This window comes from Podarcis pityusensis, assembly GCF_964106645.2.
Source record: "Podarcis pityusensis genome assembly, chromosome: 5".
Classification (NCBI taxonomy): Eukaryota; Metazoa; Chordata; class Lepidosauria; order Squamata; family Lacertidae; genus Podarcis; species Podarcis pityusensis.
The window spans coordinates 72,645,053-72,662,693 of record NC_138032.1 but is presented as its reverse complement, the minus strand read 5'-3'; the positions used below and the strand labels follow the sequence as shown (position 1 = coordinate 72,662,693).

At 41.0% G+C, this 17,641-nt stretch overlaps 1 protein-coding gene across 11 annotated transcripts in view; it reads right to left on the bottom strand.

Moving 5' to 3' along the window:
- The window catches only part of CTNNA3 (catenin alpha 3), a 570,905-nt gene that overhangs the window by 138,880 nt on the left and 414,384 nt on the right, over positions 1-17,641 (bottom strand). For 10 of the 11 annotated variants that reach the window (XR_013986138.1, XR_013986139.1, XM_081004919.1 and 7 more), the window contains one exon: positions 4,774-4,974. Coding sequence is in view for 9 of the 11 variants with exons in the window: in XM_081004919.1 (XP_080861045.1) it covers positions 4,774-4,974 (201 nt within the window). In the remaining 2 variants the exon portion in view is untranslated. Of the gene's footprint in view, positions 1-4,773; positions 4,975-17,641 lie in introns of those variants that run through there. The other variant, XM_081004916.1, reaches the window with a different exon arrangement.

Here is a 17,641-nt window from a genome sequence, read left to right as displayed (position 1 = left end):
TGCTGATCTCATTATGTTCACTGAAGTGGCCCAGTTCGACCCCAGCCTGTGTGTTTGTCTCTTTATTCAGCCATCAGAGTGCAAATTGTTCCCTAATCTTTAACTGCTGAATTTACTGACAGGCAGTAAAATTTAAAAAGGGCCTTCTAACAGTAGATTATGTTACGTTTTCAGATACTGCACAGTTGAAGAATGCCCTTCCTTTCCCATGTTGTTGCTCTTCTCTCAAAATAAATGATAGTACCAGACATGACAAATGCCATGTGGTGGAAGGCTGAGAATGGTCAATGAGTTCATATATATTGTAGTAAAGCCGCTCGCCCCCAACTGCCCCTCCATCACCTGTCTTTGCTCTCCGGCCCGACCAGGTTTCTTGCGCAGGTTGGCGAGGGTTTACTTTTCACAAACACAGACCGAAATAACACCGGTAGGGCTGCCACCACTCCCTTTGTTCCAGGGGAACCCAGAGTCACAACCCAGGGAGAAGGGTGTGTCTCATTTACCTGGCAATTCCCCCCCTCTACAAGCTGAATCCACAGGCTTGCAGACAGAAATTCTCCCGGTAGAGCGTAACTAAGCGGAAGGCTAGGATTTAGCTATTCCCTCGGAAAAGGCACAATACCAAACAGGTTCATCTTTAAAAGTTTATTTTAAAAGAATAACACAAAACATGTTGAAAATCAACAGGCACTTCTTTTGAATCTTACAAACAAGAAAATAAAAACGCTGTAGAATCTAACTAGCTTTACATACTCACAACAATACTCAGTTAGGGTAGTCAAAGTCTTTTCAAGCATCTGTGTATTGAAGATGTGTGAAGATTTCCATCTCAAAAGACGAAACGACGGCTATAGATGGATGTTACAGCCGGGCATCTTTGCAAGTTGCAGAGCAATGGCAGAGAGCAATTCACAAACAATTCCTTGATCCTTTTATCTACAATTCTTACTTTGCGTCGTAACTTGTTAGCCAATCAGAAAGTCCTAATTGATTAATTTACCCTTTTGCAGCTGGGTCAGTTTTAGGTTCGAGCCCTAATCAGAGAATCTTCCTCCCATCTGTGGAAATTAACCAGATCCCCAATTCTCAGCAGTTGGAAAACAAATAACCTCCGGGAGGGGAAAAGAGGTTCACACTCCCAAACCCAGGTGTCAAGCCTTTCATTAAATCAAGGATTCCTTTCCTCCCATAAACCTCTCACACCAAAGAGACGGAAAGTCTGGAGTTTAAAGATACACAGCTCCCTTTCCCAGGGTCCTTGCGGCTGATAAAATACCCACAAGGCCACATTCTTTCACTTGACCAAGGAATGATTTTCTAACAGTTATAACTTCACTACATATATGCTCCCACATTTCAGCTTCAGTGGATGACACTGAGATCCCGTTATTAGAATGGGAGAAAAAGTATTTCTATCCACTTTGTCCACACCTTTTATTTATTTGTTTATTTGTTTATTTATTTATTTATCAATCACATCTCCATCAAATATGACCCCCTCACCTTTTTTTTCCTTCTAAACTAAGAACCCAAACCCTTTCTTCATAGGCGAGTTGCCCCAGTCTTGTGAACATTTGGTTATACATTTTTTTTTGCAGATTTACAATATCCTTTTTGAGATGTGGGGGCCAGAACTTTACACAGAATATACAGCTGTATAATAGCATTACAATATTGGCAGTTTTATTTTCACTGCCATTTGTCATGATCCCCCAACATTGAATTTGGTGTTTAGTTGCTGTCTTTGCAGCTACTGCATATAACGATATGGAAAGGGACAGGAAAATAAAACTGCCAATATTGTGCTGCCATTATGCAACTCTATGGTGCTATGACACTTGGAGTACCAGGCACTATTCTTGATTAGTAAAAACCACTACTGGGACCCTCAACCCAGATAGGGACCATGGTACTGAGAGAGCTCTTATTAAAACCTTTTATTCTACAGCTTTTCCCAGTGCTACTACTTGCCCCTAAGGGACAATTTTCAGAGTGGTTGCAATAAGGCAATGATCTCTGGCTGAAGAGGGTAACCACCTGTGAGGCAGAAGCTGCTGATGTAACAGCAAAATGTAGGCAGTCTTGGAAAAGAAATGGATTCAGTGATGCACATTTGGACAAGCTGCTTCTAAATATTTGATTAGTTTCTGCATGGAAAAACTAGCTGTATCATTGCTTGCTGGATCTAGCTTTTTAGAGTCAGTTGTATTTTGCTTTCAGTATGCTTTTCCTTGGGTGGGGTATCTTTTACGATTTCATATTTATTTACAACATATGGTCCAAAAGTCACGAACCATTTATAATAATGTTTCTTATGAATTTTAGTTGAATAATTTAAGGGTGCTGGATTCAGATGTTAAAAACTCAGTGTGTAACACATTAGTGAAGTGTGCCAATTTTTTTTGCAACCAAAAGCCTCTTATTTATGGCTGCCTTTTGCTATATATGGATTTAGACTCTGGTACATTACTGTCATAGATGTGCAATGGAACAGCAGTCAGTGCCAATTCAAAGTGACTTTGAACCAAGTTACAATGAGGAAGGGTTGAAGTTTACACAAAAGCCGAGCTTTTTCTATCATTTCCAGTCATTCCATTCAAGAAATAATGAGAAAACTGTGTTGTGCCACAAGATTTCTCACCTATTCCTTCCTGAGGAGTGTCACAGAGGAATGAATAGAGGGAGGAATGGGGAGAAAGAGAAGCAACTGGGGATGCTTCAGGAATTACCGGTAGTTTTTTGTTAATTCTGATATGAGCTGTTCGGATCCACACCTCCCAAACTAATGTCTGGACTGGAATATAGTCATGCTTTGGATTTCACACTTTTCCAAATCTAAGCATTTCTTTGCACAAAAGGTATTCAATTTGAATATTTCTTTTTAAAAAACCACACATTTAGGAATGTGTATTTTAGGAGAATATGCATATTTGAATACAAAATTCACGCAGTAGGAGTTGTGCTCCCTTGCCCTATGTGACCCAAACACAGGTGGTAGCATCCAAAAGAAAGGTCTAGGATGGGTTCCGCAGGACTACAAGCCTACTTTGCAGGGTTGGCTAGGGAACCGCTCTAATGTCACAATACTCAAGCACTCCAGCAACTTGATTCTGTGCTTCCCTGCACTAAGGCAGCAGTAGCAGGCCATAACATCTACCCTAAGCAATCCAGCTATGGAACTTTACTGTGCAGAAGCAGGCAGTAGCACCACATGTCAGGAGTTTAGCCTACACTCGAGTAGGACCCTGGCAGAGACACATGCCCAACTGGCATGTTCCCTCCCTCCTGGTTAATCGTTCAGGAGCTTCATAAGCTTTCTTCAGCCCGAACATCACAGTGACCAATGCCAACCGGCACCGGCACACTTAGGGATCTGCAAAGTTTGAGCAACTTGCGTAACAGACCTCAGCAACTCAGCATTTTGGCTAATCTACTTTATTTACATATAAACACACACGGAGCACTGCAACATGGCTCCCTCTCTCTCTAGCATCAGACAGCAAAGAGAAAAAGGACAAAGGACAATAATCCCACTTCATGGAACATAGTAACACAAACATCCTGTCTCCGTCACTTCCCACTCTATGGAGTCAAAACACATACCGTCATGTGAAAGACAACAATCCCATGACTGCAATCATGGAACAGGAATTCTAACACCACACTCCAAAAGCACTTGCTAAATTGACAGGTCAAATTATGGGTCAAGCATCCAAAGCATTACTGTATTGGAGCTGTAGCAGAGACACTTCTTTCCATTACGATAGCTAGGTCTATACAAAGAAGAGCATGCCCTGCACTGCAGAATGTACCATATTTTTCGCTCTATAACACGCACCAGACCATAACACGCACATAGTTTTTAGAGGAGGAAAACAAGAAAAAAAATATTCTAAACAAAAGAGTGGCTGTATGATTTTTGTGGTTCATGCTGTGGCCACAGACATGTGATCTGACAGTGAGTTTGGAGTAGCCCAATGCAAAAATCCTGAGGATCCATGTGGATCCATGCTTTGTAACCACGTTTTTGCACCACTGCGACCCCAGGCAACAGTGGGTACGTGATTTTTTTGGTGCAAGATGTAGCTATGGACATGCTATGTGATCTGATGGTGAATTTGGGGTGACCCAGTGCGAAAATCCTTAGGATCCATGTGGATCCGTGCTTTGTAACCACGTTTTAAGTGGGGAGGGAAGGAAAAGCACTCAAGGGACAAGGAGCACGCATGGGGTGTGTGGAGAAGGATGCTGCTAATAATGCTATTTAGCGAGCTGAGTGGGGAGGAGAGAGGGACAGAGAGCCTGCTTGCTTTAAAGGAGCCAACCGGACTCTCCTCTCCCGCTTTACTCCTTTTAAAGCAAGCAGGCTCTCTGTCCCTCTCTCCTCCCCACTCAGTGGCTCTTCTCCCGCTTTGCTGTTTCAAAGCGAGCCACGGAGGAGGGAAGGAAGGGGAACCATGGATCCTCTGCTCACAACTGCAGCAGATCCCCCCCCCCGCCACCCGTAGGCATTTGCTCCATAACACGCACAGACATTTCCCCTTACTTTCTAGGAGGAAAAAAGTGAGTGTTATGGTGCAAAAAATACGGTAAAAATCTGGGTGTCATAAGGAGGAAAACTAAGCTCTGGCAGGACGGAAATTAAATAAATTTGGGCTGTTCATATGGATAGACCTTACCCTTAAAAAACAAAAACCCTTCAGTTGCTGGTGTTTGGATTTTCTCTACAAAAATTCAACGCAAATCAAAACCTAGGATAGAATGGATACATACCAGCATTTGTAAGATACTGCACATTTCGCATCACTCCTTCAGTGTAGGCCCCAGCCTCGTAACTGTCCATCTCACCAGAAACAATATGTGCCACTCTAGCCACACGCCCTCGGATGGCACCAGCTGCACGATCTAAATCATCTGCATCCTGTTCTCTTAGGGCAATGATGCATTTGTTTACATCCTCAAGGATATGACTTTCTGTGTGAAAGAGAAACAGCAAAACATGATTATATAGACCAAGCTATCACTGATGACATATGAAATTAATCAAACCAGACCATTGGCATGTAAGTTAACATTTCATTTATGTCAGTGCAGGCTGGTCCAAACAGCCTTTAGCTAACTCTGCATAAAATGTTCATGAACACCTGAAGCATCACACATTTTCCATCCTCTCTCACACCTTTTTGAGGGGGCGTGTCTTTTAAAGCTTCCTTCCGTTTATTTCATTTTAATGTTTTTGTTTGTTTGTTTCATTACATTTTTATCTGACTTCTATCTCCTTCTCTCAGCAGTTCTGTGAAGTAGTTTAGGCTAAAAGAAAGTGACTGACCCTGGGCCATCTAGTCAGCTTCACAGCTGAGTAAAGGCTTGAGTCTGGATATCCCCCACTTGAGATTAGTTTCACGTGCCTCTTGACTTTTTAAGGTTAGCCCATGACATGATGGTATCTGAGGCAGAAAGATAATGTACATTCTCCCCCTGTCTGGTTAAACAAAAACAGAATAACAGTTGACAATATTAATGGCATCCAACAATCATCTCTATTTATGCTCCATCACTTCAGACCAAAATGTCAAACTTCATCCCACATACTAAACTTACAACCTCCAACAGAGACTATAGATCATTTTTCTTGCATCTAGCCATTGCCATGTAAATTACAAATATTAAATTTCAATGTTCAAATAATAGGATGAGAAGACTCATGTTGATGCCTAACTTGCTCTAAAGCACATCTAATCTCTGGAAAGGAAAGCAGAGCAAAGCAACAGGACCCCCTTACAAATGGAAAAGTGACCCCTTAATACAAGGGAAGACTTAGGAAAATTGAATTGAGCCACTAAGAACTCATGGGGTGGGGCAATCCTTGACACTTCCCCATTGTTACTGAAGTGGGGCTGGGTATCATGTGGGTCTCATACACTGTCAGTGTGAAGGTACTTCTTGTATCTTCCCCATGATACAAAGATAAATGCTGTTTCTAAGATTTCTACAACAGCCAAAAATGGAGAGGAAAAGGGATAAGTCTAAAATTAGTGTCTATTAATAAGGAAATTGCCAGAACCAAGGGACCTATTTGACTTATTTTAGGAGTGCAGCTAATGACTACTCTGGTTCACAGACTTAAATCTATCCTCCCAGAGATGAGAAAAACAGTAAGAAATATTGGATAAGAATATAAAGACAATATATTCCACATAGAAAGAGCATAAGAAAGCAAAGGGCTTATTGTGGTGATTCTGTAATCATTAGCATTCATATAGCATTTCTGAAGCACGTCATATACATTGCCCTCAGCAATCTTTACAAGGAAGGTCTACAGAGCAGAAAGAGGGCTGAAGATGAGATTTGAATTAGGTACCTAGTAAGGCTACCTTACGCGGGTGGCGCTGTGGGTAAAACCTCAGTGCCTAGGACTTGCTGATCGTATGGTCGGCTGTTCAAATCCCCGCGGTGGGGTGAGCTCCCGTCGTTCGGTCCCAGCTCCTGCCCACCTAGCAGTTTGAAAGCACCCCTAAGTGCAAGTAGATAAATAGGAAGGTAAATGGCGTTTCCGTGTGCGGCCCTGGTGCTGGCTTGCGAGCTGCAGCTTCGTCACGCTGGCCACGTGACCCGGAAGTGTCTTCGGACGGTGCCGGCTCCCGGCCTCTTGAGTGAGATGAGCGCGCAACCCTAGAGTCGGTCACGACTGGCCCGTACGGGCAGGGGTACAAAAAAGAAAAAGGCTACCTGGCTCTATTTACTCAGATCAGATGGGAGGCTTCACTTAACAGTTAAGTAGCAACGTTTTGCACTGGCTGCATCTTCAAGGGTATCCCTACATGGATTCATGAATTCATTCAATCTGGAAGTTAAGCCTTCCAAACTTTATGCCTTAACTGAACCACTTGAACAGCAGAAACCTCTCTATTCTTATTCAGACGTTGGTGAGAAAGGATGGTTACAATGCCTATCACCCCATTTATAGCTGGGTGGGTGTATTTGCCACATGACGTTATGGCCTGAGAGTGATTAGCCCAATGAGGAGAGGTGGTGACAGGCTATTAAGCCTGCTCTGTTCCACACTCTTCCCTCTTCTTTATTCAGCAACCACCCTCCCTCCCTTTTGCAGCATGGACCTACAGACTAGTTTTCCAGGGGCTGAGTAGGATTTTTTGGGGGGAGACCCTAATTGGCTCTGGGTCTCTTTTTTTTTTTTTTTTTTTTTTTTTTTTTTTTGCCTACTCCACACTGCTGGGTGATGTTTGTTGGTGTTCCTTCAATTTGGCTAGTTGGCATGTAGTCTAGGCAAGTGAGATGATTTCAGAAAGAATGGAACACTTACCTGAATCAGTGTTGGGTTGTGGGCATCCCTTAGTCACTGTTGTCAGGCATGGCCTGCAGGTGCTGGGGGGGTGCCCTTTGGCCTAACGGACAGGGTGAACATTGGCCAATGGGGCCACAATGTGCCTGTTGGGCTCTTACACCCAAGGTCCACGCAGTGGGGAGGGAGGAATCTTAGGAAACCTTGTAGCATGCACACAGTGTGGGGCTGTTAACTTGCCCATGTGATGGGGATAATTTCTATTAATGAACACCTGCCTGGGCTTAATTTGATTTGGTTACATTGGTTGAATCTGACTAGTTAAAATTTGTTTTGCAGATCCTCAAGTTGTTATATTTAATAAATACAACCTATTTATCCACATTTGGTCGTCTTGACTCATCTTCCTGGTGTGCTGGCAATTGGATATATGTGCACGAGAGGTTTCTTAAAGTTGTCCAAGCACTGGGTAAACTACTACATGCAGCTGACAATCTTCTTGACAATTAGAGGGGGAAAGACCAAAAAATGGGAGCTAAACAACTTTTTCAAGGTCACTTGAAGTGACACCTTAAAAGTAAAAATGAAGTTTTGCATCTCTCCTGATAATGTCGTTACAAGTTTTCCATCAATAGCTAGAGGGCCCGAGTTAATTCACCAGCTTTTATAGGATGACTAAATTCACTTTGAAACAAATAGAGGAACACTTAAATTTTAGGCTCCCCCCCTTGCTCCATTAGCATTATATGACTGCAGACATCTCTGCAATGTTTTTACTTCTTGTGCAATGTGAATAACAGAGTGAACATCACATCAGATTATACATTGCTAAGTGCTATCCATTTCAGAGATGCCAATAAAATATTGTCAGAGGATAATGGCCATCTGCTGCTCCTACATAATTGCTCAGGTGAAGACACTGGTTTTGTGGAAATATTCTATTGTAACTGCTTTATATCTGCAATACCAAACCCTGACACAAATATGATGTCTGCCCGTGGCAGTGAAATTTGTCCTCTGTGTCTTTGTTGGATAGTAAGTGCAGACTGACATTAAGGTTGCAATTCACAAGTCATTTAAAGCAGCAAACTTGCACCTAATCCAGGTTTGGGGCCAAGCTACACATTACACTTAACTGAATGTAGTGTACCCGATGACTTTCAGCCTTTTTTGCTTTAATAGTTGCTTCAGGAGGGGTCAGGGAGACCAGGGAAACAGTAAGGAAGGGGCACTGCACTGGTTTCCTGTTCTAACTGATCCACTAAGTGATCACCCACAGATTTAATCCTTATACAATATGGAGAGCAGGAGTGCAGAGACTGATAATGTTTTGGATTCAGACTGGGCCATTGGTACCCATATATGAATCTACATCTCAAGATGTAGATAGTGCTCTGCAGATAGTGCAAGCAGCAGATAGTGCTCTGTTGACCATGAGACAATGATGCTCAAACACTCAATATTTATACTTGACCTGGGCCAATCAGGAGGATTCTACCAATTGCAGGGAATGATGCTGCATGGCTTTATTCCCCTTTGAACCTGGATATTTTTGTGAGGCTGGAGCACACATAGCCCAAGGTAGCTCACCAAGCTAGGTGTCAGCTAGAATCCCTGGCAGATACAGAATATTTTAAGGTGGTACCTTCTGAAAAGTGAGGAGTGAAAATGCTTGTTAGAGCAACATTTGAAATTATGATGGTAAAATAAAATATATTTGTTGCTAAACTGGAAAAAGTATGCCAGCAAAAATTTAAGGCTTCTTGTTGTTAATATATAGTCTGAAGTTCAAGATGTAAACAAGAGACATCTGAGGGAAATAAGAAGAGACCAGCTGGCTCATCAGTATATTCTTCAGTATATTCTTTGTGCTAACCTCTCCTGTCACAGCATATAATCAAACTTTCTTGAGCAAATTCAGTATCATTGCCTGGGAGGACATTCCTTGCTTTTAAGTACCTCGGGATGAGAAAGAGATTCACATCTGTTCTGATTTTTGTGTTCTGTTAATTTTTGTTTTGATCTCCTTCCACTCATCTTTATTAAGACCGAGCATAATAATTCTAAGTTGCCATCATCAATTCTCATTTCATTGCCTATCTTTTAGGTTATAAGTCAATTTGGCTTATGCAACAAGGCTGGCTGTAGATGGAAAACATCTATTAGTTGATTAATCTAGAGAGAGAGTCAATAAAAGTAAGTTGGCTGCAATCCATTCCAATCCACTATGAATCAGCTGGAATGTAAGCAGCAATCATTTAAATCAACATTTTTCCTACCTCATCAATATTTTTATATTGCATTTTAATAATGGTTCAGAGAAAGAGAGAGGATTTTAGCATTCAACAATATGCCATGAATTACTGTTCAGTGAGTTCCAGACTCATGTACTGCAATCCGATTGTTCAAGGGACCTCCTCATGTGTTTACTGAATGCATGAGGAGAAAGCAGCATCACACCTGCTGGTGGTGCCCCAACAGCAATATTCTAGCTGGTAACACCCCCAGGTGGCCTATTATAAAGTCTTTCCACACCTACCATTTAAAGTTGTATGGTTCCCAAGTTTTGGGGATATCTTGGCATGCTGCCACACAACATCATAGTTGAGCTACTGCTCCAGAATAATGTACTGAAAAAAACTGTTTTTTCCTCTGCTATCAATATGTCTCTGTGTGTGAGAAAGATCCAGAATGGATCCTCAACATGTTCGCTTGTGTGGCATGTGTGCAAGCATCCGTTCCAGTTTCTGGGTGGAGGGGATGTGGTTAGTGGGTGAGGCTTGGGAGATGTCTGTTTTACACAGCTACCCTCTGATACCCCGCAGGGAAACCAAGATGCTTGTTTACAAAGCTATTGTACTACCAACCTTACTGTTTGTTTGTGAAACATGGATCACTTATAAACGCCATCTCCAACTCTTCAAAAGATTCCATTAACGGTGTCTCCGAAAATTTTTACACACCACTTGGGAAGACAGGCAAACTAATATCAGTGTACTGGAAGAAACAAAGATCACCAGTGTTGAAGCAATGATTCTTCAACATCAAATTTGTTGGACTGGTCATGTTGTGTGGGTGCCTGATGATCGTCTTCCAAAGCAACTACTCTATTCCGAACTTAAAAATGGAAAGCGTAATGCTGGTGGTCAACAAAAGAGGTTTAAAGACTGTCTCAAGGCAAATCTTTAAAAAAATGTAGTATAAACTCTGACAACTGGGAAACACTGGCCTGTGAGCGCTCCAGTTGGAGAACAGCCTATACCAAAGGTGTTAAGGGCTTTGAAGACACTTGAACTCAGGACGAAAGGGAGAAACATGCTAAAAGGAAGGCACGATTGGAAAATCCACACCATGATCAAATCCCGCCCGGAAACCAATGTCCCCACTGTGGAAGGACGTGTGGATCCAGAATTGACCTCCACAGTCACTTACAGACTCATTGTTAAAACCGTGTTTATGGAAGACAATCTTACTTGGCTATGAGTGATCACCAGAGAAGAAGACCCTCTGATAGGTTTGCCTGAGGAAACAGATGTTCGAGACATTGGTACTGAGTCAAAATATTTTCCATGACAGCAATCATTAGTTGCAGAAGAAAATCCATTGCAACAGTCAAGTTCACCATAGCTCAAGCAATCACATGGCTCCTCTTCTAATCTATACTCCCACAAGGTTAGAATGTAAGAGTACTAGACGTTAAAACCAAAATAAAAGGCTATGGTTGTGTGCATGCTCATTATTCCAACATTTACTGGCTGGAGGAACATGAGGGTATGTAAGAGATGTGACTATAGCCATGGAACTTTTCTCAGTTTGGGCACAAGGAAAGGAAAGGAAAACCCTAGACTCACTCCAAAGGTGCAGATAGTCAGCTACAAATTCAATCTTAAGAATGCTGAATCAAGGTGCAACTACAGCACTATAAAAAGGTAAATGTGGAAAGGCCCTCACCTGGGTTAAAAACCTGTCAAACCTATGGATACATATAGTGCTGTATCTAAACAGATCATCATCAACAACATCATCCAGTATATATGCTGTAAATGAATACAGTGTAACACTCTATGACCCATGTGGGTAGGACCAATGGCAATCTTCACATAATGCAAGGCAGCTATCACCAGTTAAGCCATGGGTAGACTATCTGTGGCCCTGGGGACACATGCACCTCTTGGCCTAATTTCACATAGGTAGCAAGAAGGGTTAAAACAGAGGGAGGGAGGAATGAGCAAGTGAGTGAGCTCTACCTACTTTTAGCCCTGGTCTTACTCACTTTTCAGTCCAGTCCCACTCACAGGAAAGGACCCCTGCTCAGTGGTAGAGCACCTGCTTTGCATTCCAAAGGTCCCTGGTTCGATGCCCAACATCTCCAGGCGGGATTCTTTGAGTACTACTGCCAGTCACTGTATATATTACCGATCTAGATAGACCAATGGTCTGACTTGCTTAGCGTATGGCAGTTTCCTATGTTCCACAAGCATGTGGCCCATGAGGAATACCCACAAGGGAGCGTGCCTACCAACAGAAAAAGGGTTCCCTACCCTTGATTGAAACCATTTACTTAAAACTATGTAGAAAAGAGTTCAAACTGACAGGAGTGTAATTGACAAGAGTTCAAACCTTAAACTTTCCACAGTTTTACCAAAACAAAAACAGCAAAAAAAGCATGTGTTCAAACTGCAGAAGGATTTTATGGGTGGAGCTTTTGAAGGAAGGGAGATTTAAGGGAAAGAAAGCACGCATTTAGCTTTATTTTACTCAGAAAGTAAAAAGAAAAAGAAATAAGTAGCAAATACCACTAAAACATCTATCTTGTTTATTTAGACAGTGGAAGATTGAGCCTCTTATAATTTACATACAGATTGTCTGTGCAGAATAATCCTCCTGCTCCTTCACTCTCCTTGGAAAGAGGGCATGCAGGGATGTGAACTAGCAACTCTTAAAAACACATCAGTGGATTCTTTCCCCTCTGTTCCTCCCAGACTGAGACACCAAGGGTACAGTATGAAACTCAGAATGGGGCAAGAATCCCTGGATCTATCATCATTTGCTTACAATATCCTGGGGATCCTTAGCTTATCCAAGAGCAATTATACTCTACCATTTTGTTGCTATTCAGTTGTGTCTTAGAATAATTAGGGTAACCTCATTAATGTCCTGTGTGGTTTGCTATTAAGCTCACCAGTGGGGAGCTTAGAAAAAGTACCTCTTAGTCAATGATTGGCTTGTGCATATATAAAATATATACATATCCAGATGCTTTGTTTAGTCCAAAAGAATTGGACTAAAGGGTTGTTGCGGGGGGGGGGGGGAGGACATAAAAAAGTTTTAAAGACAAAAACAAAATGCAATATCCTTTTGCATTTGATCAGGGAATAAGTGCTCAGGAGCCCAATGCAGAGACATGTATTGGTGAAAAGCAGGGCACATTTTATTTGTAGTCCATGGCTAGTAGGGAGTGAGGGCAAGATTAGGAGACCAGAAACCCATAAAACCACGGCCAGCCTGTATAGAGAGGTGTAACAACACAAAAATGTGACCCAATGCTATGAGGATGCCCTCCACAATGACCAGTAATGTGGAGGGCAAAATTTCTTCCCATCTATGTTAACCAAAGACTGCTCAAGTCATAGCAATGGTGCCCAGCCAAGGGAGAGAGGGCGAGTCAGCTGTCACTGACACTGGCTCTCTGCTTCTTTTCTTGATGTGCAAATGCTCAGTAGCTTTAATAAACAAACAAGACTGTCATCTACCCCACTCTCTGCGCACTGTGCACCTAGAATAATGCTGCTGCATCATAATGACACACTGTTGCAGCCAGTGTAGCATTGTGAGGAAACAGGATGGCATGGCTTGCCAAAGGCTGAGGCTGCTCCCAGGCACTTAAAGAGGCTGGGGATATTTCTGGAAGGAGAAAGATTAAAGAAAGAAGCTGCAGCCATTTCCGGTTAAATACCTTACTCTGAAAACTGCTATGTTTATAAACCCAATCAAGGTTTACAAATGTGTGTATGGGAGTGTTTTAAAACACACGTAGACAGTGCGTGTAATCTATGCTGCTATGGGAATCTATGCTGCTATGCTGCTATTGTAACACATGGGATATGGGAAACAACTGTACAACATTTATTATGGGCGGCTTCCCTAAATTACTACTTAAAACAGCAAATCAAGCTTAATAAATAAAATGAATGAAGTTTGAATAAAAAATGACACCGGTGTATAATATAACTCCCTTGGTTGTTACTTTTTTTTAATTTTTTTTTTAAGTGAACATAAAGGTAAATCAAATAAATGCATCTTGCATTATGCTGAAAAACCGTGTCAACTACATGATCATTAGGCCACAAAGTGAACACCCATATTCAGTTAGATTTGTACCCCATAGTGGAAACATTTGATTAATTAAGGAACCTCATCTCACTATGGAATGGCTAGGATGACATTTCCTTTTCTGTATCTTTTTATTTCTTTTTATTTTCTTTTATTTGAAATAAGAATTTGCTCCCATTCAAACTGCACTGAGATCTCAAAGAGGAGTGGGGAAAATAATCTGTGAATAATTATATATATATATATATCCAGTGTTCTATGGGAGGCTGATTGACTGCCTAAGGAGATGGCTCACTCACCGTGCTTCCTTAACAGCGCATCCAGAAAGGTCAGCATTACCTGGCATGTGGTCATTCTCTCTTAAGATTCCACAGTTCAAAGAAAATTGCAGGCAAAAACCCCCTTGAGTTGGCAATAACTGACTTTATGTGTAATTAGTTAGCAAAGGAATTGAAAAATTGTGTCCCAGAGTTCTTTGTGTTGATCTAGCAAACACAGCTCTGGCTTGTACGTGCAGTATCTGAGCTTCTAGCTGAAGAGTTCTGTTTTGATAGGCCCTTCAGCTCTTTTGCAAGTATAATAAACTGACCAAATATCAGTTCTCTAATTGAAGATAAAGAAGCTGGTGGTGGGGTGGGGTGGCGGAGCCCCAAACCAAATGCCTGATCTAGTTTCTCTCAAGCTGTCTGGTCACAATAAAAATGTGTGGTGTTTTATGCAAATTCTGCAATATCATACCCTCCAACATTTTTCCGATGGAAATAGGGACATCCCATTCTAACATCCCATTCCATAATGATAATTTTACTATTTATACCCCACACATCTTACTGGGTTGTCCCAGCCATGCTGGGAAGCTTCCAAAATATATAAAAACATTAAATATTTTTAAAAAGCTTCCCTATACAGAATTGCCATCAGACAGCTCAGGGGTTGGATAACTCCATCCCCTCCAACTTTTCACCAATGAAAATAGGGACGTCCTGGGACATTCCAGGATCAAATCAGAAACTAGGACAGCTTCTCTAAATCAGGGATGTCCCTGGACACTTGGAGGGTCTGCAGTTAGAAATGTAACCAAAAGCATAAAATGCATTAAAAATACTAATTTAGGATGAAATATATTTAGAAACATGTATTTTATGATATTTGTACTTGAAAAAAGACAGATTAATTGGATTTAGGAATGAAAACGTGTGCAGCTGACATGGACTGAAAGTAGATGGATCTGCTCATTGCTATTCCTTCCTCTCCTCCTTGAAAGAAGTTGCCACAAACCACCCCCTTTGTTTTCATTGTGTCATAGCCTTCTTCTTCCTTGCTCCCCCCCCCCATTAATGCATGAAATTGTAGTCTTCTTTAAAAACGTATTTCAATACATTTTACTATCTGGTAAATTGTTAATCTGTATTTACCCAAAGATCAGAAAGTTGGGGGTGGGAGAGTGAGCCTGTAAATCTGGATTTTCAAATGCTGATAGTATGAGTATGTGTTTTTATTTTCCGGACATAATACTTTTCCTTTAGAAGAAAATGAGAAATAATTTCAATACACTCCTATTCTGAAGGCTTTTTAATATACATAATCATTTTTAGAAAGTATGCTGTATAATAACAGTCTATTTCTACAAAGTCAGACTTAATGTTATGGGTATTTTATGGATTAACTACACTGGTGTTAAACCTTTTATTACAGCTACTAGCAAGTCATATTCAAACTGTAATGTTTAACATCCCCCCCCCAATCTTTCTGTACAGCTGCACTAAAAGTAAACCTAGAATTAGCATCATGTGGTGCACTCATCTGAAAGCTGGCTTTATAGGGAAAGAAGAAGAATGTCAATCAGAACTTTTGAACCACTGATGGAAAAGTAATTGCAAATAAAGATAAAGATAGGAAAGCCTAAGATCTCAATCATATTGCTAGCCATTGTCTATTTACAATATGCTGTGCAATTTGCTTTGAACAACTTGAATTTTCCCTGATTACTATCTTAATGTCTGTGACTTGTCGCAACAAATTTGAAACATAAGCCTGATCATAAACTATAATTTACTGTCACATAACCAATTATCCAAGCTGCTTTACCAGTGCAAGTTCTGTTCACTTAAACTGGGTTTCTATCCCTGGAATGTTAAGAGGATCAGGCCGGCAGAGACCGAAAACAGCATGGTACAAATCGAGCTTTTGCTGGCAGAATGCCTGTAGCCTACAGCTTGACCTTAACAATTCAGTTCATTTCGGTTTTCCTAATAAAATGTTATTTAATACAATGACACAAGCTACAATAAAGTTACAAGGTTAAAAGAAGAACAGTCAGGATTTTGGCTTTTAAAAAAACCAAAAACTCAGCTATGTGGGGTTTTATGTTTAATCCCAGAGAGCCAATTTGAATGTGAATATCTGAAATTATAAAGTAGCTGTAATATACAAATTGCATCTAAGATGTGCTTGTTTGCAGCTATTAATAAGGAAACATGGGTTGGAACCCTGGCCACCAGCAAGAACAGAAGATTTGCATTGAAGTCCTGACCTCCTAAGCAGCAAAGATAGCCAACAGCCCTCAAGGAAACTACTTCTCTCTTGATCCCTTGGTTTTCTGCCTGATGCTGTTATCCAGAGTGCCTTGGGGATGGTAAAGGAGGATGGGAAGGGGAAAGCCTCCCTCCACTGCTGCCCTTGTACGCTATCACTGCTGCTCCAGCCACTTCTACTGACTGAAAGGGACTGGTGAGGTTGGTGGGTGGAGAACTGGTTGGGAGGCCTTTGGGAGATTGAAGTGGATAGTGGGGGCTGGAGGATATTTTTATGAGCTTTCAGATTGGCTTGGAGAGGAAAACTCCCCCCTCTCTTTTGGAAAGATCTCATATTCTTTCCAAGGTAATCTGTGGTGGGCTTGGGACACCCAGCTCTATCTTAGGTCACATCCACATCATACATTTTCCCCATAAGCGGCACATGCCTTCCCCCTCTCAAGAATCCTGGGAACTGTAGTTTGTTAAGCTGGAAACTGTACCTCTTTGTTTTTGTTTTTTTTAAAGATATTTATTGAAATTTTCAAAATGTTACAAAAAGGAAAAAAATCAAATAGAAACAGAAGAAAGTACAAAATAAAAATAGTTGACAAAGTAGAAAAGGAAAAAAAAAACCCAACCCCTTCCCACCATATGAGTAAAAAATTCAAAATAAGAAAAAGTGACAGGAAAAAAAAATACAAAAATACATCACAAACCTTTAAAAACATTTAAAAACAAATTCATTATTTTCAGATCCTTAACTGTCATTGCCTTCTTTCTTAGACCTCCTCCTCCTCCCTTTCTTTGTATCCTAGTTATTAATTATCCCAGCAAATCCTTTCCATATTTCATAATATTCTGTCATTGCATTACCCTAATCTGTTTTGATATTATCTTTCTATAATAAAATAAACCTTAAAGCTTAAAACTTAAATCTTATCCTTACCAACTTCTCATAACCATAATATTCTTTCATAATTCTTTAAACATCTTTGCTAAAGCCAAGTAATTTCATTCCAACATTTTTCTAACATTCATCAATTTTATAAAACAGTTCTAATGGTAGAGAAAAGAGATACAAACAAATCCAATCTTCATCCAACGTCCCTTCCTCCTGGTTCCGGGTTTTGTCAGTCCTTATTCCCATCGATCTGGCCCATTAACCTGGCAACCTTATATCCGAGGCCCTCAAGTCTCTTCCATGTCCCTTCCGCGGCTCTTCTTCATATTTGTAACTGTATTTTCCCTTGTCTCCTGCTCGTGGTAACTCCAGCTTGACAATGTTTTTGACCCTTCTCGATGGATCAGCCCCTTTTCCATGTTCAACACTGAATTCCATGTAGTATTTAAAAGCATGTTTCAAAGACCCTCCAAAATTAAGAGCCCCCACAGTCCCAAACATCTCACGGCCCATTGCCTTATTTGAAAAGTCCAAACATCCCAGCATAGGGGGGTCAATCCAGCCCCCCATTTCCAAACCAAGCCAAAC